This window comes from Trachemys scripta, chromosome 8 (assembly GCF_013100865.1).
Source record: "Trachemys scripta elegans isolate TJP31775 chromosome 8, CAS_Tse_1.0, whole genome shotgun sequence".
In the NCBI taxonomy this organism is placed as follows: domain Eukaryota; kingdom Metazoa; phylum Chordata; order Testudines; family Emydidae; genus Trachemys; species Trachemys scripta.
The window spans coordinates 41,569,008-41,592,250 of NC_048305.1; the positions used below are offsets into that span (position 1 = coordinate 41,569,008).

Consider the following 23,243-nt stretch of genomic DNA (forward strand, 5'->3'; position numbering starts at 1 on the left):
CCACACTTTCCTTGACCACCTTCTTGTTGCTAATATACCTGAAGAAACCCTTCTTGTTACTCTTAACATCCCTTGCTAGCTGCAACTCCAAGTGTGATTTGGCCTTCCTGATTTCACTCCTGCATGCCTGAGCAATATCTTTTATACTCCTCCCTGGTCATTTGTCCAATCTTTCACTTCTTGTAAGTTTCTTTTTTGCGTTTAAGATCAGTAAGGATTTCATTGTTAAGCCAAGCTGGTTGCCTGCCATACTTACTATTCTTTCTACACATCAGGATGTTTTTTTCCCCTCAACCTCAATAAGGATTCTTTTAAAATACAGCCAGCTCTCTTGGACTCCTTTCCCCCTCATGTTATTCTCCCAGGGTATCCTGCCCATCAGTTCCCTGAGGGAGTCAAAGTCTGCTTTTCTGAAATCCAGGGTCCGTATTCTGCTGCTCTCCTTTCTTCCTTATGTCAGGATCCTGAACTCGACCATCTCATGGTTACTGCCTCCCAGATTCCCATCCACTTTTGCTTCTCCCTGTTTGTGAGCAGCAGGTCAAGAAGAGCTCTGCCCCTAGTTGGTTCCTCCAGCACTTGCACCAGGAAATTGTCCCCTTCACTTTCCAAAAACTTCCTGGATTGTCTGTGCACTGCTGTATTACTCTCCCAGCAGATATCAGGGTGATTGAAGTCCCCCATGTGAACCAGGGCCTGTGATCTAGTAACTTCTGTTAGTTGCCTGAAGAAAGCCGCCTCCCCCTGGTCTGGTGGTCTATAGTAGACTCCCACCACAACATCACCCTTGTTGCTCACACGTCTAAGCTTAATCCAGAGACTCTCAGGTTTGTCTGCAGTTTCATACCAGAGCTTTGAGCAGTCATACTGCTCTCTTACATACAATGCAACTCCCCCACCTTTTCTGCCCAGCCTGTCCTTCCTAAACAGTTTATATCCATCCATGATAGTACTCCAGTCATGTGAGTTATCCCATCAAGTCTCAGTTATTCCAATCACATCATAATTCCTTGACTGGGCCAGGACTTCCAGTTCTCCCTGCTTGTTTCCCAGGCTTCTTGCATTTGTGTACAGGCACTTAAGATAGCTCGCTGATTGTCCTGCTTTCTCAGTATGAACCTCTCAAACCAGACACTCAACATCTATGCGAGGTACTGACTCATTGGCCCGAGATGCTGATTGATGCTGTGATCATTCCCTCATTGCTATGGGACCAGTCACCGACACCTGCAACCGAACTGAAAGGCAACACTCAGGTAAATACAGAACTGAAGGGCTGCTCAAATGGTGTCTCACTCCTGGACAGGACCCTTGCTACCAAGGAAGTGGAGAACAGGTATACAGGTGCATCTTTTTCTGCTGGACACAGAGACTGCATGGAATAGCCCAGTACCATGAACTGCCAACTAGCAGCTCCTCCTACATGTAAATGACAGAAATGGCATTTCTCCAGAGACCCCACTGTTGCCTAGTTCAGGAGCTAGCTACTAAGTGTCTCCAACCCCAGTCCCTGTCTTGAGGGGCCAGCCCACAATACAGCTCACAGCAAATAGTACCAAATTCACGGTCTATTTTGGTCAATTTCACGGTCATAGGATTTTAAAAATGGTAAATTTCATGATTTCAGCTAATTAAATCTGAAATTTCATGGTGTTGTAATTGTAGGAGTCCTGACCCAAAAAGGAGTTGTGGAGGGGTCGCAAGGTTATTGTAGGTGAGGTTGCAGTATTGCTACTCTTACTTCTGCACTGCTGCTGGCGGCAGCGCTGCCTTCAGAGCTGAGCAGCTGGAGAGTGGGCTGCAGCGGGCTGGGAGCCCAGCTCTGAAGGCAGAGTCGCTGCCAGCAGCAGCACAGAAATAAGGGTAGCATGGTATGGTATGCCGTCCAGCTCTGAAGTCAGCACAGAAGTAAGGGTGACAATGCTGTGACTCCCCTGCAGTTTCCTTTTGGGTCAGGACCCCCAATTTGAGAAATGCTGGTCTTCCCCCCCCCCCCATGAAATCTGTATAGTATTGTGTAAAAGCACACAAAAGTCCAGATTTCACGGTCTGTGATGCATATTTTATGGCTGTGAATTTGGTAGGGCCCTACCCATGCGTAGCTCCAGCAAAACGAACTGACTTGTGGAGTGAGGGTATCACAATGCAATTGTAGATAAGTCTATCCCCAGTGCAGCCAACTTCCCAGCAGAACTGGACTGTAGGGAGCTCTGACCCAGCTGTGCCAAAAGTGAAAGCAAAAGCTTCAAGCGATATTCTAGATTAACTCTCTAAGAAAGCACCAACCAATGCTTCCTTCTGCAGCACCGCCTCACACCATGCAAACAGGCAGAGAAAGGCTTTGAATACCAGTCACAAGGAGCAGAGCTAGGAACTAAGCTATAATGGAATTGCAATATAGGAATCACAATCTGAAGCACTGACCTACCAGCCACGCAGTGATCCCAGAAGACAGAGCGGTCACTGGGTAAAACAGCACCGGGAGCGGACTGTTGAGATGCTGGTCCCCCTGGAGTTGTCAGTGACCCAGAACAACATAGACACACATACTCCTAAAACTTCACCCTGCATGGCACCAGGACATGGAAGAACTCATTGGTCTACTATCCTGAGTCAGTGTCTTGGTGGGGAAAAGGTGCTTCTGCTGCTTCATCAATAGGACAAAGGCATCAAACACCAAGCCTAAGACATTCCCAGGTTGAAATCTTCAATGCTTCATCCCAAGTGGGACCCCTGCAGACCCCACAATGCGCAGCCCCTTGAACAATGCTGTGGAATGCAACTCCTAATTCCAGACTGCGAGCGTCTGTGCTTCACTAAGCAGTGAAAATCCACAATTCTTCCTGTTGGGAAGCCTTCAATACCAAGCCCTCCTGGACTTCCACTGCTGTCATTCCCAGGAGGCTCTGCCTCCACATGGTGCCCAAGACTTCAGTGAATCAGGCACCAGGAGCTTTGATGATGAAATGGGACCTAGGACTGAGCTGACAGGTCTAACCTGGCAGAAGTGCTGCTTTTCTGCATCTCAGGCTGTGGAGATGCAAGTTCTTTTATTTAGCATTAGCCAGCTAACACTGTTCAGTTCCTTTGTTAATGAGATACACACTGGCCTAGACCGCTGGAGAGGTTACATAGCTCCCACGTGGTGGTGGCCTAGGGAAAGTGGATTTCTTGCAGCCTGTTTCCTGGCGCTGGAAAGCCTTGCCTCTCTGCTTTCCATGCTCATCTGGGAGCAGAATCCGACAGATCTGGGTGCAGTGACCTAGCTCTTAGGGGCTCAGCTGACTTCTCCTGTCAAGTTATTACTGTAGCTCAGCCTGGCTGGTATGCAGGGGGAGACAGCCTGGCGGGATGACCACAGATGTATCTGTGCTGCCTCCCGCTGTCCAGCACTTCAAAAGACATTGTACTGCTGCTGTGGCTAGAAAAGCCTCAGCTGGTGGGCACCTCAGAGTCTGGGGAAGTGAGGATGATGCTTTCAATGGTGATAGCTACCAGATTTCCCAGAAGACAGCTCAGGCCTCAGCCCCTGGGCATTTCTCCAGAGGCTCACCACTTTAGAGCCCAGTAACACTGCTGTGATGGAGCATCTCTGCTGCTTGGCACCAACACGCCAACCTGCCAGAAGGCCTCAGTGGGTGTGCCAGTGTCTTTACTACATCGACACAATGCAAAAGCCCTGGACCACCTCATGTTCTCTGGTGTCCACAACTCAAAAAGGAGGTTACAAAATGGAGAAGTTCAGAACAGAGCTACAAAGATAATCTGAGGTCTGGAAAGCCGACCTAACAGTTGTCTAGTTTACTGAAGAAAAGGTTAGCAGATGACTTGATCACGGTCTACAAGTCCCTATGGATACATCTACCCTGCAACAAAAGACCCATGGGCATGGCTGCGGCTGGCCTGGGTCAACTGACTCAGGCTCTTGGGACTCAGGCTGCAGGGCTAAAAACTACAGTGCAGACAGGCTTGGGCTGGAGGCCGGGTTCCAAAATCCCATGAGATGATTGGGTCTCAGAGCCCAGGCGTCTACACTACTATTTTCAGCCCGAGTCAGTTGACCTGGGCTCTGAGACTCAGCGCTGCAGGTTTTTCAGTGCAGTGTAGATGGACCCTGTGTAGGGAGAAGACTCTTGAGAGCAGCAGGTTCTTTAATCTAGCAGACAAAAAGGCAGAATAAGATTCTCCAGCTGGAAATGGAAATCACCAAATTTCAAACTGAAAATATGACAAGTGTTTTGAAACACCTCGGGTGCTGAGCCATTGGAACAACTCTCACAGGCTGGGCTGGGGTCTCCTGCACTTGGAGTCTTTAGAGCATGACTAAGTGATGGCCTTTTAAAAGATCTGCTCTAGCGCAACCGTATGGCCTGTGTTATTAGGTGGGCAGCCCAGAGGGTCCTAAATGCCTTAAAACGCTATGAGCTTACACTAGATCTTACACAGCCCTAGAGCTGTAGTGTTGCAAGCAGTCATAGCTATATCCTTCTGAAGTATGAGCACCATTTTACATATGGAGAACTGGTCACAGAAATTACAAGACTTGCCCAGGGTCACGTAGGAAACCTTTGGCCAGCCACAAACCGAACCTGGATCTTCTGGGTCGCAGTCCAGTGCTTTAACCACAATGCCCTAGTGTCAATGCATCAAAGTTCCTTGCCTTCCCAAAGCCCCGAACCTTCACATACACATGCCTTCATTCTTTTGGGCTCAAGAGCTGTTGTGCAGTCTGACTGTAATGCCTTTGAGGGCAGGTGGACAGAAGAGCCATCTAGAGCCTGCTGCTGTCTTTCAGCAGGAAAGGGCCAAAAAATGACCCTGAGATGCAGAAGTTGTACTCTCTAAAAGTGGGAGGAGCCCTGGCTCAAAAAGTCTGTCAGGCAGAGCACTTCCAGGTAGCTAGGGAGATAATACTTCAAATGCAACCCAAATCCCTCACAAAACAGGAAAAGTGTTAACATTATCCCCAACCAGCCAGGCACTGAGCCTGCCCAGAGTAGCTGTCCTCAGCCCAAGGCTGCCGGCTCGAATGAAGCTATTGGCCTGAGCCCTCACAAACCAAGGTGTTCTACCAAGGTCTACGAGAATTCTTTGAGGGGGTCAATAAACATGTGGACAAGGGGGATCCAGTGGATATAGTGTATTTAGATTTTCAGAAAGCCTTTGACAAGGTCCCTCACCAAAGGCTCTTAAGCAAGGTAAGCTGTCATGGAATAAGAGGGAAGGTTCCCGATTGGTAGCTGGTTAAAAGGTAGGAATAAATGGTCAGTTTTCAGAATGGAGAGAGGTAAATAGGGTGGTCCCCCAGGGATCTGTACTGAGCCTAGTCCTATTCAACATATTCATAAATGATCTGGAAAAAGGGGAAAACAGTGAGGTGGCAAAATTTGCAGCTGATACAAAACTACTCAAAATAGTTAAGTACCAGCCAGACTGCGAAGAGCTACAAAAGGATCTCTCAAAACTGATGACTGGGCAACAAAATAGCAAAGTAATGCACATTGGAAAACAATCCCAATTATACGTATAAAACGATGGGGTCTAAATTAGCTGTTACCACTCAAGAAAGATCTTGGAGTCATTGTGGATAGTTCTCTGAAAATATCCACTCAATGTGCAGCGGCAGTCAAAAAAGCAAACAATGTTGGGAATCTTTAGGAAAGGGATAGATAAGATATAAAAATATCATACTGCCTCAATATAAAACTATGGTACGTCCACATCTTATTATTGCATGCCACATCTCAGGAAAAAAAAAAAAAAAGATATTGGAATTGGAAAAGGTTCAAAAAAAAAGGGCAACAAAAATGATTAGGGGTATGAAATGGCTGCCATATGAGGAGAGATTAATAAGACTGGGACTTTACTGCTTGGAAAAGAGATGACTAAGGGAGAATATGCTAGAGGTCTATAAAATCATGACTGAGGTGGAGAAGGTAAATAAGGAAGTCAAGTATCAGAGGGGTAGCCGTGTTAGTCTGAATCTGTAAAAAGCAACAGAGGGTCCTGTGGCACCTTTGAGACTAACAGAAGTACTGGGAGCATAAGCTTTCGTGGGTAAGAACCTCACTTCTTCAGATGCAAGTAATGGAAATCTCCAGAGGCAGGTATATATCAGTGTGGAGATAACAAGGTTAGTTCAATCAGGGAGGGTGAGGTGCTCTGCTAGCAGTTGAGGTGTGAACACCAAGGGAGGAGAAACTGTTTCTGTAGTTGGATAGCCATTCACAGTCTTTGTTTAATCCTGATCTGATGGTGTCAAATTTGCAAATGAACTGGAGCTCAGCAGTTTCTCTTTGGAGTCTGGTCCTGAAGTTTTTTTGCTGTAAGATGGCTACCTTTACATCTGCTATTGTGTGGCCAGGGAGGTTGAAGTGTTCTCCTACAGGTTTTTGTATATTGCCATTCCTGATATCTGACTTGTGTCCATTTATCCTCTTGCGCAGTGACTGTCCAGTTTGGCCAATGTACATAGCAGAGGGCCATTGCTGGCATATGATGGCATATATAACATTGGTGGACGTGCAGGTGAATGAGCCGGTGATGTTGTAGCTGCAATCATATGCCAGCAATGCCCCTCTGCTATGTACATTGGCCAAACTGGACAGTCACTGCGCAAGAGGATAAATGGACACAAGTCAGATATCAGGAATGGCAATATACAAAAACCTGTAGGAGAACACTTCAACCTCCCTGGCCACACAATAGCAGATGTAAAGGTTGCCATCTTACAGCAAAAAAACTTCAGGACCAGACTCCAAAGAGAAACTGCTGAGCTCCAGTTCATTTGCAAATTTGACACCATCAGATCAGGATTAAACAAAGACTGTGAATGGCTATCCAACTACAGAAACAGTTTCTCCTCCCTTGGTGTTCACACCTCAACTGCTAGCAGAGCACCTCACCCTCCCTGATTGAACTAACCTTGTTATCTCCACACTGATATATACCTGCCTCTGGAGATTTCCATTACTTGCATCTGAAGAAGTGAGGTTCTTACCCACGAAAGCTTATGCTCCCAGTACTTCTGTTAGTCTCAAAGGTGCCACAGGACCCTCTGTTGCTAAATAAGGAAGTGTTATTTACTCCTCATAACACAAGAACTAGGGGGTCACCAAATGAAATTAATAGGCAGCAAGTTTAAAAACAAACAAAAGGAAATATTTTTTCACACAATGCACAGTCAACCTGTGGAACTCTTTGCCAGAGGATGTTGTGAAGGCCAAGACTATAACAGGGTTCAAAAAGGAACTAGATAAATTCATGGAGAATAGGTCCGTCAATGGCTATTAGCCAGGATGGTCAGGGATGGTGTCCCTAGCCTCTGTTTACCAGAAGCTGGGAATGGGTGACAGGGGTTGGATCACTCAATGATTACCTGCTCTGTTCATTCACTCTGGGGCACCTGGCACTGGCCACTGTCGGATGGACCTTTGGTCTGACCCATTATGGCAGTTCTTATGTTCCAGGGCCACTCTGAGCTTTGAGAAGCTTCCTCTTCTGCAAGCCTATCCACCCCACACTTCACACAACTCAGGGAAAGCTGCAGAGACTCAGCAGAAGCCACTTGCCAGCCCAGAGGCGAGAGGCTCCACAGCTGCTAATAATTTACACTGTCACTAATGAATAAGGAGTACAGCTGTGCTGCCTAAAGAACTAAAAGCAGCAGAATGCAAAGCCATGTGTGCAGCTCCTGGGGGGACTGACAGTCATTCAGGGGGGAGGAGGGGAAGGCAGGGTAATTGGACACAACATGGAGAGAGTCAAGACTCCAAAGAGGTAGGAATGTTCCTGACTTTTCTCCAGCTGGAAGCTTGTGACCCAGCATGTGATTTGGCGCAGATGGCCTTTCCATTTCAACTGAAGAGGAAATCACACTGTTGGATCCAAGAGGGCAGTGCTGACTGAGCAACGCAGTGACCCCAACACCAGCATGCAGTGTGATTTGCTGTGTAGTCCCCAGAAGGAGGACTTGACTCCCACTCGTGCCTGATCCACTGGACCACACTGCTGCCTTCAGTGGGCAGTATATGGACATTGCTCAGCTGCTAACAAGCTTAATTTGATGAGGCACTAACAGAAGCCACTGTCAGACAGCTTCTCCCCTCCGCCCCCCACGGTGCTTCAAAAGCCCCAAGATTCATACTCAGGCCTTGTCTACACTTAAAATGCTGCAACCGCACAGCTGTAGTGCAGTAAAGACATTACCTAGGCCCCGATGGAAGGGCTTCTCCCACTGATGTAGGTAATCCACCTCTACGGGAGAGTGGGAGAATTCTCCCATCAACGACTGCGCCAGGGGTTAGTTTGGTTTAACTGTATCGCTCAGAGGCTGTGGATTTTTCACACCCGAGCGATGTAGTTATACTGACCTAATTTACTAGTGTAGACCAAGCCTAAGTAGGAAACAAGGTAACCATATATATATTTTTTTATATCTGCTTACCTAGAGCTCAAGGCTACCCAAAAGAGCTTTTCATAGTACCCATAACAGGCACATATTACTGGTTACTCTTCTTCTTTGGGTGGTCAAGTAAATGCTGGTTTTGTCTAAGTTAAGCAGAATCTGTGAGAAGTGCCTGCCTGCCCTTCTAGAGGGAGACCAACACTTTGTGGCCTCCAGCTAGGGAGACAGGCCACAGTCAGATCCTGTGCACAGGGTGAAGCATGGGCAAAGCTTGAAGCAGCTGTGCTGCAGAGGACTGGTGGCTGCCATCAGGCACAAAAGACCAACCCAGGGAGAATAAGTGAAGGAAGCCTGAGGGGCAAAACAATTCCAGCTGGACACAAGGGCTCCTTGCCCTTGATGTTAGAAGCCTGAGGCGGATGGAACTACACAACTTACCAAAGGGAATGCTGAAGAAGGGGCTGCACAGGGCCTTTGCAGCAGTGGCTCTTTTCACTTGGTCATCATGAAGCATGCTAGAAGACAAAAGGAGACGTCATGTTTTTGCACACAGCATCCCCACAGCAAAGGCAGTGATGAGATCTGCATTTCAAGTGAGGCTGGAACCTTACGTACAAACCCCACAGCACATCTGCCCCCTTACAGCACTCACACACATGGGATTTCTGTGCACTCTCTTTTGTCCATAGTCTCTGAGAATTTTGGCATTACAAGCACCTTAAAGGGCTTCTTACAGGAGTGTTTGGTGAGTAACTTTTCCAGACTCCTCTACCAAAACTGAGTTTGGAAAGCGACACTTAGATTTTAGCACAGGCCATGCTGATGAGTGGTTTCATTTATACCATCAGTTATAACCATTTCTAGCTACAGGTCCATGATTGAATATTCTCCTACAGATGCTGCCCTATGGCTGCTCCAGAGTCTATCCTTTCATAGTGAGATGGCTGTTCTCTGAAAAGCCTCTGCATATTCCCATTTACAGGATGGCAGGCGACCATGCCACAGTGACCTAGAACCTTCTGGGGAAAGCTGTGATCACTGGGGCTCACAACACTGGATGCTCAGGGACAAACGTCTATCCCCTCCCCCAGCCTCTTTTTAAGTCCTCTTCCCCATGGGAACTCTGATTCAGCTGCTGCTCAGAGCTTCCCCCACTAGCAGCAGGGAAGTGACATGACTAGAGCTCCATTGCAGCCCACCAGGCAGTCAAGTCAGTTTCTTTGCTGCTAGAGTTATTGATTTACTCTGCTGCTACTTGGGAAAGATCAGAGCCCTCTCCTCTACTAACTTAGGAACTGCAGATGCTCCTATTTGGACCTTATTGACATCACAGGGAAGGCATTTTTCCAAACATGTTTCATCTACTGGCTTAAAGAGATGCTGCCAACACCTCATCACCATCAATATTTTTATACAAGTTCCCCATCACACCATTCCCCGGACAGCAACAATGGGAGTGCTAGCATAGGCAGGCCACCAATGTTCTCTACACCCACTCTGTGCAGCCCTGCTCACACAGTAATTAGAATACCAGGAGTCAGGCACTCCTGGGGCTGCACTGCCAGCACAACCATGGGAAAGTTTCAGGAGAGTAGGCAGCCTAGACAAGGACTGCAAGACTCCTTGGAATCTGAATGCAAGACAAACCTTTACAAGTAGAACAGTACTGCTTGGATCAGCATACATGTACCTCAGAGTAACATGTAACATTTGCTATTTGCAATATACCTCTTGATAAGATCTCTGAGGTGATAGGCTGGGATGGCTGAATTTACCACACCTTCACTGGCAAAAATGTGATCAATGATGGCAGAATTGTTTGTCTGGAAAGCAAAAGCAGCCAGGGTTAGAAGGAAAATAAAATCCTGGGGTGAACATTCACCAAAATGCTGAGACTGAGGGGGCATTTCCTATGGGTAGGGCCCTACCAAATTCATGGTCCATTATGGTCAATTTCATGGCCAGAGGGTTTTAAAATTGGTCAATTTTACAATTTCAGATGTTTACATCTGAAATTTCATTGTTGTAATCATGGGGGTCCTGACCCAAAAGGGGATCGGGGGAGAGGGGGTGTCGCAAAGCTGTTGTAGGAAGGTCACATGATTGCCACCCTCACTTCTGTGCTGCCTGCAGAGCTGGGCTCTGAAAGTAGCAGCCCCAGAGCTTCCTGCAGCAGGAGGAGGCTCCCAGAAGTGGAGGGGAGTCTGATCTCCCAGTGCTGGTGGGAACACCCCAGGCAGGGGCTACTAAAGGCTAGCACTGGCCAGTGGCGGATTAAAGCATGGGTCCTGGCCAATTTGGGCACCCTGAGCTGCAGGTACGGGGGCAAGCACCAGCATCCCAAGCCATGGGAGGTGGAAGCCCTGAGTCTGGGCAGAAGCTGTGGGGTGGAAGCCCCGAGCCCAGCTACATGGCTGCTGCAGCGCAGAAGTGAGGGTGTACCACACTCACTTCTGTGCTGCCTTTGGAGGCAAGTCTGATCTCCCCACTGAGAGCAGCTGTGCTGGGGAAGGACAAGTCCTGTTTCTCCCCAACTCAGCCTGGACTAGCAGTTAGGAGCCTCCAGCTGGGAGGCTCCAGCAGAAGGGGGAGATCAGATTTCACAGGGATGAGCTTATTTCACGGTCTGTGACACATTTTTCAGTTCCTTACTGGGAGTCTTTCTGAATGATGCCTACTGCCAAGAGAGGAGCTGGAAATAAAAGTGACCATTTCAGAGCAGAAACGTGGAGTCAGTCAGTCAGACATGCCTTGCAGCACTCTCCTGTCCTCAGTACACTCCTAGAGCTAATAAACAGCCCTACATTGTGAGAGTCGCACTAAAAGCCAGAGAAATGTATTGCTTTGTCACCATGCCACTGAACTAGTTTGCAGAAATGTAACTGATCTATTTCACTTTCCATTCTGGTGTTACACCAAAGCTGGCAGTCTTACAAACAGAGCCAAGATCTAGGCTAAGTCTACATTGCAGAATTGTGTCGACAAAAGTGATGTCGCTCTAATTAAGCCACTGTTGCATATCCACGCTATGCTCCTTGTGTCAGTGAAGCGCATCCACACTAGCAGCTCTTGCATTGACACAGAGCAGTGCACTGTGGGTAGCTATCCCTCTGTGCAACTGGCCGCAGGGTACTTTGGGAAGGGTTTGCAATGCCTCCTGGGGCAGGTACAGCATCATATGATGTAGATTTCTTGGCCATCTTGCTAGATTGGCAGCCTCTTTTCAACTGAAGTGTGTGTGGGGGAGGGGCGGGGGGACAGTGTGTGACAGGGTGTGTGTGTGTGTGGGGGAAGAGTGTGTGTGTTGGGGGAGAGGGAGTGTGCTGGCACGCTGTCTCTAAGTTCCGACAGCCGCCGGAAGCAACCAGTCCCGAGGCAGGGAGACATCCCCGACATCAGCCCCCGCCTCCCTCCCTGGCTCTGCACAGCAGTCTCTCTCTCATGCACACACACATGCACACACACACGTGCACTCCTGCCTGCCTGCCTCTGTGTGTAGTGCAGGAGACAGCAGCATTCTATGTTAATGATTTTGTCTTTGTTGCAGGCATGCTCAGCTGTCAGCATTTCCTGGAGCTTTGGAAAGGGCTTTGCACGGCAGTCGAGTTCAAAAAAGTGAACAGAGCGGTCACAGTGGGCATTGTGGGATACTGGGGGAGGCTAGTTCTGGTGATATAATGAACAGCAGCATCCACACTGATGCTTTGTCACTAAGTTTGCCACAAAAAGCTCTCTGCCTTTCGTGGAAGTGGTTTGATTTTGTCACTGAAACTGAAGAGTTTTGTTGCCAAAAGTGGCATTGCACTGTGTATACCTCCATTGTTTAGTCGCCAAAAGCTGCCTTTTGGCAACAAAACTCTGCAGTATAGACAAGACCCAGTCCTGGAGCCTTAGCATTTCACCCGTCCCACAGTGTGAATTCAGGCCCCAAAGAGACATCCCCATACTATGGACAGGTGCAATTTTAGTGCTCCAGAACAGTAACTCCCAAGAAGGCTGAAGAAAGAACTAAAGGGATGGTTTCAATGCATTTTCTGGGCATTGGGAATAGCATCATATAAGCAGGATAAAACCAGGGAGCACAAGCTCCTCCAGCATGAACAATGACCCTGGATTTGGGAATTCAAAGAACAGCTTTTCCTCACCTTCCATTCCTGAGATTGGACAGTATGTTTCAGTTTCATTCCTGAGAACATTTCCAGTAAAACGATTCCTAGACTCCACAGATCTACAGCAGAGGTACATTCCGTTTCACTCTGGAGCCCCGCCTGAGCCAGGCAGTTCTGCAGCTCTGCCTCTGGAGCCCGATACCCGTCTGTCTGAATGTATTTCACATCCTAAGGAAGATCGAACATAGAATACTAGAACCAGGATTCAGCCAATTCCCTCCCCTCCCCGCCCCCTTATACCAGCTTCTAGAGTCCTTTCCAGACAGGCCGGGGTTCTCAAACTGGGGGTTGGGACCCCTCAGGGGTCAGCGAGGTTATTACATAGGGGGGTCGTGAGCTGTCAGCCTTCACCCTAAACCCCGCTTTGCCTCCAGCATTTATTAAAAAAAGTGTTCTTACTTTATAAGGGGGGGGTCACACTCACAGGCTTGCTATGTGAAAGGGGTCAACAGTACAAAACTTTGAGAACCACTGAGATGGGCAGCTTAACAAAAGCTTGCTAAATCTCCAGGTGTTAAACAGCCAGCCAAGTTTAGAAAGTTCAGTCTGTTTTGGTAGCCCAGCCAGCAGTTTGGTGAGACACTTTAAGAGAGAACCACCTCCCAGTAAGAAAGCTAGTGGCTCATTTTGACATCAGTGATTTGTATTGGAGATGAAAGTGAAAGGCAGAGCACCAATATCAATGCAAGCAGTGTCATCCTGGACCAATGATCTTCTGAACAGATATCCAGTCTCCTGCCAAGGAGAATTCTAGACGCTTCAGAGTAAGGTGTCAAGTCCCCATAATGCTCCTCCAAAAACTAATGCAGTATATAAGGACAGAGAGGACTTCTGGGCCTAGCTCATGATCGGCTTATGTCATAGAGCAGAGAGGACGGATAATGGCTTCTGTTCAAATACTAATATTTTAAAAGCTAAATCCTAAACAAACATCTGTAATATGCAGGCAGGGAACTTAAATGTACTTTCCCCCCAGCTCTCCTCTCCCCCTGCAGTCAGAAAAACCTGCAGCAATCAATTCCTGTTCAGCAGCGACAGCTCTGCCTTTTGCTACTGAAGAGAAAGTAAAATGCCTATACGCTGCCTGTTCAAAGAAAAGAGAGATGGCAGCAGAGGAAATAAACTACATGCCCCCTTGCCTTTATAGGGCTGCTCAGCAGCATCGTTTTAGAGTCAAGCCAGCAGAAGAGAAGAGTCTGAAACTAAATTCTCCAGGCAAAGTGTGGAGCCAGACAACTTTACCAGGAACCCATTCAAAGAGAATTCATTTCAGTTCAACTAACTGACTGTACATCTCTTGCAGATTTATTCTCACAAAGTGCCTTTCATCCGAAGGAGCCCAAAGTGGCTTGTAAACTTCAAACTGACATACGAGCTGTATAAAAAGATCCCTTCACCCACTCTAAGTGCAGACATGTTTGAAGCAAAACACAGCCGAGGTTTAACCACCCAACTAAACAGCAGCTTAGGGCAGAAAGATAACACTGGCTAGCTAAAACCGAGAGGATACAGGCCAAATATAATTCCCAAATCTGGAATTTAGCCACCTCTGCCACCGGGAAGAGCCAAGATCACTGGTAACCACAAGTGGTCGAGACCTCATTTTACCAGAGAACCTCTCTAAAAGCCCAGCACCCCCTAGCTTTAAGTGATAGAAAGGGAGATATTTTTATTTAAAAGAGGAGAACCATGTCAAAGAGGCCCAAGAGTCAGAAGTGAGGAAATTAAAAATCAGACAAGCAGCCCTAGTGGTCACAGAAGGCACTTACGCACCTAAACAACAGGGGGAAGAGGACAAGCCAGCTTCAGTCTGTTCTCATGGCAAGGCTCGAGGTTATTCAGGTCAACCTGGATGGTTCCCAACACCAAAACCAGGAAATTCAGCCCAGCAGAAATGTCCAAATACAAGAAGTGAATTAGGATGGTTAAGAAGGAATTAGAGGAGCAAACACGATGGGAAAACCACAACACATTCTGCTAGGCAGAGTAACAAGTCACTAGCACAGCATGGCAGACAGCCACAGGTCCCGAAAGCACTTCAGAGCAAATTGGCCATGCCACTAATTAAAATATGCTCATTAAAATCAGCTACTGTACCAGAGAGCTCAAAGATAGCAAATCAAATGGATGACCTTGGCAATCAGACAGTGAGCCTTGTTTTCAGTACCAGGCCAAGTGGTTGAAATAATTGAATCATAGAACATCTAGATGAGCAGGATACAAGAGGCACAAACCACCACCACTTCTGAAAAAGAAATCATGTCAGTCTTGTCTACTACTATTCTTAGTGGGTGTCAGCCACAAGGTGGATGAAGGAGAACCAGCTGACAGGCAATCTGGACTTCAAAATCCCTCTGACAGACCCCTCACAGGAAGCTATTAAGGAAACTAAGTAGTCCCAGATGAGAGGTAAATTAGTGTCATATGTTAACAGTGAGGTGTCCTATGGCTCCTTAGGAGGACTAGTGCTGTTTAACATATGAATGATCCAGAAAAGGGGCTGCCCAGGAAGATGATGAGATTTACAGATGACAACATGGTTTAAGTTAGCTGAGACAAGTAAAGCCTGAAGCACCAAAAGGGGTCTAACAGAGCTGGGTGAATGGAGGCTGCATGGTTTCAGATGAAAGTTTGTGTTGATAAATGCACGGTAGTGCACATCAGGATAAATAATCTGAACTGTCTATACACCGGGGGCAGGGGTGGGCGGGCTCCATATTAATGTTAGGCATATGGAAAAGGGACCAGGGCATCCCTGCAAAGAGCTCAATGAAAATCTGCTCAATGTGAAGCGGCAGTCAAAAGATCAAACAGAATGCGAGGATTCATTAATAGCATCACCCTATCTTGGAAGGCACATAGCAGAAAAAGAGGTCAAAAGATGGGTGAAAACTGAGTGACAGTGGGATTTTCATAGGAGAGACTGAAAAGATGAGGGTTGTTAAGCAGAAGGTGAATAAGAAGGGACATAGGGTAATGGTCGTACATAAAATAAGGAATGCTAGAGCCTGTAGATTTATGCACCCCAGTTTACCCTCTTGCACAATACAAGAACAAGGGACTGTCTGTGAAATTGAAAAGCAACACATTTAAAAAAGGCATTTAAACCCAATGTTTAATCACCCTGAGGAATACACAGCCACAAGGTATCAAGAGAAGGATTAGACATTTACATGGATAATGGGAACATCTGCATCCTGTTAGATGAGATACAAGCTCATGTTCCAGGGCACAGGCCAGGCACTAGCTATCTGGGTTTAGGAAGAAACTGACCCTAGGGGCCTACTACTTCCTAGCTGCACCTTCCTCTGAAGCATCTGGTACCAGCCACAATATGGACCACTGGTCTGACTGGGTCTTCAATCCCTACATTCCTACAGAGCTGGACCATTGGCTCAGTAACGATCCACAGAGACGGGTAACCCCTAAAGAGTCACCAGCCCAGCAAATCCACATAGCTGCCGAGAGTTGACAGGATCACAGCACAGTGACATGAAACAGAATTAAGTGCTCCTATAAACGGTGTTCCAAACCTGATTTCCCTCTCTGAAGCTAAGCCCAAAGTCAATGAGTTTAAAGCACTCTTCCTCTGCACTCCACAGGATGTTGCGTGGCTTGAGGTCTGCATGCACATAGCCTTTGTGGTGAAGGAAAGACAGGGCCTCTAACACATCACGGGCACAGTGCTGGATCATCCACATGGAGCAACCCTGATGGCTGGAGTAGAGAAGCAGCTCTGACACGCTGATGTCCAGCAGCTCCAGCAGGAGGCAGCGAGAAGGGCCATTTGCAGAGAAGTGGTTGGTGAACACGCCATACAGCGTCACTGGAATCAGACAAGGGCAAAGCTGGTGAATTCAAAGTGACTCCAAGTTGAGCATCAGACCCATTCTGCTTCCCTTTAGATCAGTGAGGGAGCGTACGGAGGCTGAAAAAGAACGTGCTCAGCTGGGCTTGGAAATCCCCCAGCACAGACAGGCCTCTGATGCCTGCCTCTCCCCTCACATGACACCTGCACTGTCGTGGTGGGGAGAGGAAGAGGGAACGGGCTGGTTTTGGAGCGTACAGAGCCAGCCTGCTAACCCTTTTCTTGCTACATTTGCACTTTGGACTCCAAGCAAGGAACCAGCAGATTATTCAAAACTCCTACTGGTTCTGCCAGAGGCTGGATGCATGCTTCATCACTTTTCCCTTCCCCCACCCAGCATGGGCACAGGGAGGCAGGGCATAGCAGCCTGCAGCAGCATATAGGTGGCACCTGGTCTCAGGGCAGACCCCCCTCCACACTGATCTGCTAGATGCTGCAGGATGAAAAGCCCTAGAACACAGGAGGATACAAAGCACCCCCCAGCTTCAGATCCCAACCTGGCCCAAAGCACAGCCTGCCCACGTGGGGGCCTGGGGCTGATAATTGGAGGCTGTGGAGTGGGCTGTCCTTGGTCTGACCTGATTACCACTGCTGCAGTGGACGAGTTGTGCAGAGGGCATTCCCATGCCCAGTGCTGCAGGGGACTGGTCGGTAGCCCTAGGAGGTGACCCTGGCATATTTCCTCAGGCTGCTGTAGGGAGCAGGTGTATCCAGTTCCCCAGGAAGGGGTCCCAGCCCATTTCCAACATTGCAGTGGGGGCCCCCCCCATCAGGATGTCACTGGGGCAGGGAGGTTGATGTCCCCATCCTGGCTCAGGAGAGCTCTGGTTAGAGATGTTGCTGGGAGGGGCTAGGGGCCCCAACACAGCCTGGGGGAGGTCCCAGTTACCAACACTGTGGAGGGGGATGGGAGGCCAGGCCAGGGGTGATGGGGAGCCAGGGTCTCTGTTACTGCTGTGGAGGGGGCCCGGCTCCTGATGTTGCAGTTGGGGCGTGTGTGTCTCGGCTTGGTGGGAGATCCCAGGGAATGGTGGGGGGTCCAGGTTACTCATAGACTCAAAGGTCAGAAGGGACCATTATGATCATCTAGTCTGACCTCCCGCATGATGTGGGCCACAAAAGCTGACCCACCCACTCCTGGAAGAATTCTTGATCCCTTGACTCAGCTGTTGAAGTCCCCAAATCATGATTTAAAGACTTCAAATCCCTGAGAATCCTCCAGCAAGCGACCCCTGCCCCATGCTGCGGAGGAAGGCGAAAAACCTCCAGGGCCTCTGCCAATCTACCCTGGAGGAAAATTCCTTCCCGACCCCAAATATGGCGATCAGCTGAACCCCGAGCATGCGGGCAAGATTCTCTAGCCAGACCCTCTGGAAAAAGTTCTCTGTAGTAACTTTTAATATCCCATCATTGACCATTGTTGCTAATTACCAGCGATGGCACGTTATTGACCTATTGACTAAAATCACTTTATCCCATCAAACCATCCCCTCCATAAACTTATCAAGCTTAATCTTAAAGCCAGAGAGGTCTTTCGCCCCCACTGTTTCCCTCGGAAGGCTGTTCCAAAACTTCACCCCCTCTGATGGTTAGAAACCTTCGTCTAATTTCAAGCCTAAACTTCCCGACGGCCAGTTTATATCCATTCGTTCTCGTGTCCACATTAGTACTGAGCTGAAATAATTCCTCTCCCCCCCTGGTATTTATCCTTCTGATATATTTAAAGAGAGCAATCATATCCCCCCTCAGCCTTCTTTTGGTTAAGGTAAACAAACCGAGCTCCTCGAGTCTCCTTTCATATGCCAGATTTTCCATTCCTCGGATCATCCTAGTGGCTCTTCTCTGTACCCGTTCCAGTTTGATTTCATCCTTATTAAACACGGGAGACCAGAACTGCACACAGTACTCCAAATGAGGTCTCACCAGTGCCTTGTATAACGGAACCAGAACCTCCTTATCCCTACTAGAAATACCTCGCCTAATGCATCCCAAGACCGCATTAGCTTTTTTCACGGCCACGTCACATTGCTGATTCATAGTCATCCTGCGATCAACCAGGACTCCGAGGTCCTTCTCCTCTTCCGTTACTTCCAACCGATGCGTCCCTAGCTTATAACTAAAATTCTTGTTATTTATCCCTAAATGCATAACCTTACACTTCTCACTATTAAATTTCATCCTATTACTATTACTCCAGTTTACAAGGTCATCCAAATCTCCCTGCAGGATATCCCGATCCTTCTCCAAATTGGCAATACCTCCCAACTTTGTGTAATCCGCAAACTTTATCAGCCCACTCCTACATTTGGTTCCAAGGTCAGTAATGAATAGATTAAATAAAATTGGACCCAAAACCGAACCTCGAGGAACTCCACTGGTAACCTCCCTCCAACCTGACAGTTCACCTTTCAGTACGACCCGCTGCAGTCTCCCCTTTAACCAGTTCTTTATCCACCTCTGGATTTTCATATCGATCCCCATCTTTTCCAATTTAACCAATAATTCCTCATGCAGTACCGTATCAAACGCTTTACTGAAATCGAGGTATATAGATCCACCGCATTTCCGTTATCTAAATAATCTGTTACTTTCTCAAAGAAGGAGATCAGGTTGGTTTGGCATGATCTACCTTTCGTAAAACCGTGTTGTAATTTGTCCCAATTGGCATTGTCCTCAAGGTCCTTAACTACTTTCTCCTTCAAAATTTTTTCCAAGACCTTGCATATTACAGATGTTAAACTAACAGGCCTGTAGTTACCTGGGTCACTTTTTTCCCCTTCTTGAAAATAGGAACCACATTAGCTATTCTCCAGTCAAACGGTACCACCCCCGAGTTTACAAATTCATTAAAAATTATCGCTAACGGGCTTGCAATTTCTTGCGCCAGTTCCTTTAATATTCTCGGATGAAGATCATCCGGTCCGCCCGATTTAGTCCCGTTAAGCTGTTCGAGTTTGGCTTCTACCTCGGATACAGTAATGTCAATCCCCACTCCTTTATTCCCATCCGTCTTGCTTCTACTATTCCTCAGCCTTTCATTAGCCTCATTAAATACCGATGAAAAATATTCATTTAGATATTGTGCCATGCCTAGATTATCCTTAATCTCCACTCCATCTACAGTCTTAAGCAGTCCCACTTCTTCTTTCTTTGTTTTCTTCCTATTTATATGGCTATAAAAGCTCTTGCTATTGGTTTTAATTCCCCTCACAAGGTCCAACTGTACACGGCTTTTGGCTTTTCTCACTCCGTCTCTACATGCTCTGACCTCAATAAGGTAGGTTTCTTTGCTGATCCCTCCCATCTTCCATTCCCTGTACACTTTGTTTTTTCTTAATGATCCCTTTGAGACGCTTGCTCATCCAGCTCGGTCTAAATCTCCTGCCTGCGAACCATTTTCCCTTTCTCGGGATACAAGCCTCCGACAGCTCCTGCAACTTCAACTTGAAATAATCCCAGGCGCCTTCCGCCTTTAGATCTCTAAATATGTTAGTTCAATCCACTTCCCTAACTAGTCCCCTTAATTTATTAAAGTTAGCCCTTTTGAAATCGTAAACCTTAGTCTCCGATTTAATTCTGTTAATCTTTCCATTTAGTTTAAACTGAATTAGCTCATGATCACTCGAGCCAAGGTTATCCCCTATAACCATTTCCTCAACAAGGTCCTCACTACTCACCAAGACCAAATCTAAAATGGCATCCCCCCTCGTCGGTTCAGCAACTACTTGATGAAGGAATTCATCAGCTATCACGTCTAGGAAAATCTGAGCCCTATTATTGTTACTAGCATTTGTTCCCCAATCTATATCCGGGAAGTTAAAGTCTCCCATCATTACACAGTTCCTATTAGTATTTACTTCCCTAAAAACATTAAAGAGTTCTCTGTCCATATCCAGGCTAGATCCTGGCGGTCTATAGCACACCCCAAGCACTATCCCAGGGGAGGTTCTAGTAGTTCTTTTACCCAATGTGAGTATTGCCCAGACAGACTCCGTCTTATCTATTCCATCACTTATTATTTCTTTACAGTTTACCTCATTACTGACATACAATGCTACTCCCTTACCTTTACCTTTAATCCGGTCCTTCCTAAACAGCACATACCCTTCCATACCTGTACTCCAGTCATGACTACTGTTCCACCACGTTTCAGTTATTCCTATGATATGCGGTTTCATTTCTTGGACCAGGAGCTCTAATTCCTCCATTTTGTTACCTAGGCTTCTTGCATTGGTGTCTAAACATCTTAATTTATGCCGTTTGGCCTCTCTCACATTTGTTATCCCATTTGGTATGCACATTGTATTGCTAGTATGACCTTTTAGTCTAGTATCCCTCCCCCCCCCGCCCCCCCTCCATGTCCAATCTTGTCCCCCCGGCTATATCCGTTCTTATTTCTTGTCCTCCCTCTCAATGTTATAATCTGGTGTGGAGATTAACTCGTGTTGTGATGGTGGGTAGATCTCTATCCCAGGGCAGTTGGGTCCTGGCTCCTGATATTGCAGAGGGATCAAAGACGGGGGGGAGGGGAGGGAAGAATCTTGGTTACCGATGTTGCAGTAGGGGAGTGGCAGTCTCTATCTTGGGGAGGTCCTAGCCCATGCAGGGGGTCCCAGTTACCTCACGCTGCAGTAAGAGGAGCCCCTTCCGATTACTGATATTATAGCTGGAGATAGAGCACCACTGGCCTGGCGGTACAGGGTTGTGAGCTAGTGAGGGAAGGGACCCTGGTTACCAATGTTGTTGGAGGGTTGTAGTCCCTGATGTTATGGTGGGGGGGCCAGGCCTGGTGGGGGTACAGGCCCTGTCACTGATACTGTGGTGGTGGGGAATGGAGGTGGGCATTCCAGCCCAGTTGGACCAGCCCAATTACTGATGTTGTAGCATGTGGAGAGGAGGATGTGCTGTGGTGGTGCAGTGGGAAGGGGGGGGGGCAGGGTTGGCAGGGGCCAGGGTCCCCATTACTGATGCTGTGGAGGGGCAGGGAGAGGGGGGGCCAGGACTAGTAGGGTTCAGGGTCCCTGTTACTGATGCCATGAGGGTGCAGGGAGAGAGAGGCCAGGTCTGGCAGGGTCCCTGTTACTGATGTTGCAGAGTGGGGTCGGGGGGCCCTGGTTACTGATGCAGTGGTAGGCCTGGGGGGTTCTGGTTTATGAGGCAGTAGGGAACCCAGCTACTGATGTTGCAGTAGGGACAGGAGGTCGGTGGTTCTGTACCGGAGGGTGGGGGTACCACAGTTAGCAGTGTTGTGGGGAGACTGGGGTGCAGGGGTCCTGCATCCTGATCACTGATGTTGGGGTGGGGTATGGGGGTCCTGTCCCAACCCTGTCCTAGTTACTGGGAGAGGGTGTAGGGGGCCCAGGAGGGTCTTAGCCCAGAGGACTAGCAGGGGTCCTGATTACCAATTTTACATAGGGTCCTAGATGGAGGTCGGGTCCCAGCCCAGTTACTGAAGTTGTGGGGTGGGAGTATGGGGGGGTGCTGGCCAGGAGGTCATGGCCGAGTCCAGGTGTTGCAAGGATTAGGAGGAGCGGTCCTGGCCGTCCCAGTTACTGGGGTGGGGGGTCCAGGTTGTGGGATGCAGGGAGGGTCCTGGTTACAAATGTTGGGGGAGAGTGCAGGGGGTCCCGGTCCAGGCATGCAGAAGGGCCCAGGTGGTCCCGGTTACCCATGTTGCATGGGGGATCCTGGTTACGGATGTTGTGGGAAGGGTTATGACCATGGAGGCCTGGCCTGTAGGCAGTGCCAGGGATCTTGATTACTGATGTGTGCATGTAGGGGGTCCTGTCCTGGGAGAGGGATGCCAGGGGTCCCAGGTACCTGTGTTGCAGGGGGGTCCAGACCCAGTCCCACTTACTCTGGGGTCCTGGCCAGAGAGTTCAGGGGAATCCTGGTTACTGATGTTGCTGGGGGAGTGTGGAGCATGTCTCAGCAAATCCCGGTTACTGATGTTGCTGGGTGGGTGGGTGGGTGTGTGTGTGTCATGGAATTCAGGGGGGTCCACAGCCTAGGGGGTCAGAGGGTCCCATTACCAATGTTGCCAGTGGTAGGATGGGGTAGAGTATGGGGGTAATGGGGTGGGGTCCTGGTTACCAATGTTGCGGCAGGGATGGGGTAGAGTATGGGGGCTAAACGCGGGGGGGGAGAAGGAAGATGAGGGGTGTCCCAACTGGCCCCGGTTACCAATGTTGCCAGGGAGTGCAGGGGGTCCTGGCTGGAGCACACAGGGGTTCCCAGTCGGTCCAATTATGGGGACTTGGAGGGGGCAGGAGGTCCTGGCTACCGATATTAGAGGGACAGGGAGTCTAGGGCTGGCCATGCAGAAGGCCCCAGCTGGTCCTGGTTACTGTGGTGGGGTCCTGGCCCAGAGGATGCAGGGTGGGCCCTGGTTACAGATGCTGGGGTGGGGTGCAGAGGGTCCCATCAAGTAGCACAAAAGGCTGTCTGTTACTAATTTTTTGGGAGGTTGTTCTGCTTACTGATGTTATAAGGGGGGAAGAGTTGCGGCCAACCCCCCAGCCCCCAAAACAGGGTCAGTCCCAGGCCACAGGTTCCTTTACTGATGTTGTGTGTGGGGGCGGTTCAGGATACATGTTGCAGAGAGGTGCTGGGTGTCCTGGCCAGTGCCGCTGCTGGGAGGCGTGGGGGAGGGGGGGGAAGGAGTCCTGATTACTGATGTTGTGCAGGGTCCCGGGGGGGCCAGTCCCGTTGCTGGGGGCAGTAGGGTAGGGGGTCCTGTTATCGCTGTTGCCGGGGGTGAGGGGTCCCGTCACCGATGTTGCCGGGGGGGGGGGGGGGG

At 48.6% G+C, this 23,243-nt stretch overlaps 1 protein-coding gene across 2 annotated transcripts in view; it reads right to left on the reverse strand.

Annotated features, from left to right (window-relative positions):
* The window catches only part of UHMK1 (U2AF homology motif kinase 1), a 35,724-nt gene that overhangs the window by 11,787 nt on the left and 694 nt on the right, over positions 1–23,243 (reverse strand). For both annotated transcript variants that reach the window (XM_034778159.1, XM_034778160.1), the window contains exons 2-5: positions 16,110–16,402; positions 12,553–12,744; positions 10,136–10,230; positions 8,846–8,922 (exon numbers count right to left, since the gene is read on the reverse strand). In XM_034778159.1, the coding sequence (XP_034634050.1) occupies positions 8,846–8,922; positions 10,136–10,230; positions 12,553–12,744; positions 16,110–16,402 (657 nt within the window). The remainder of the gene's footprint in view (positions 1–8,845; positions 8,923–10,135; positions 10,231–12,552; positions 12,745–16,109; positions 16,403–23,243) is intronic.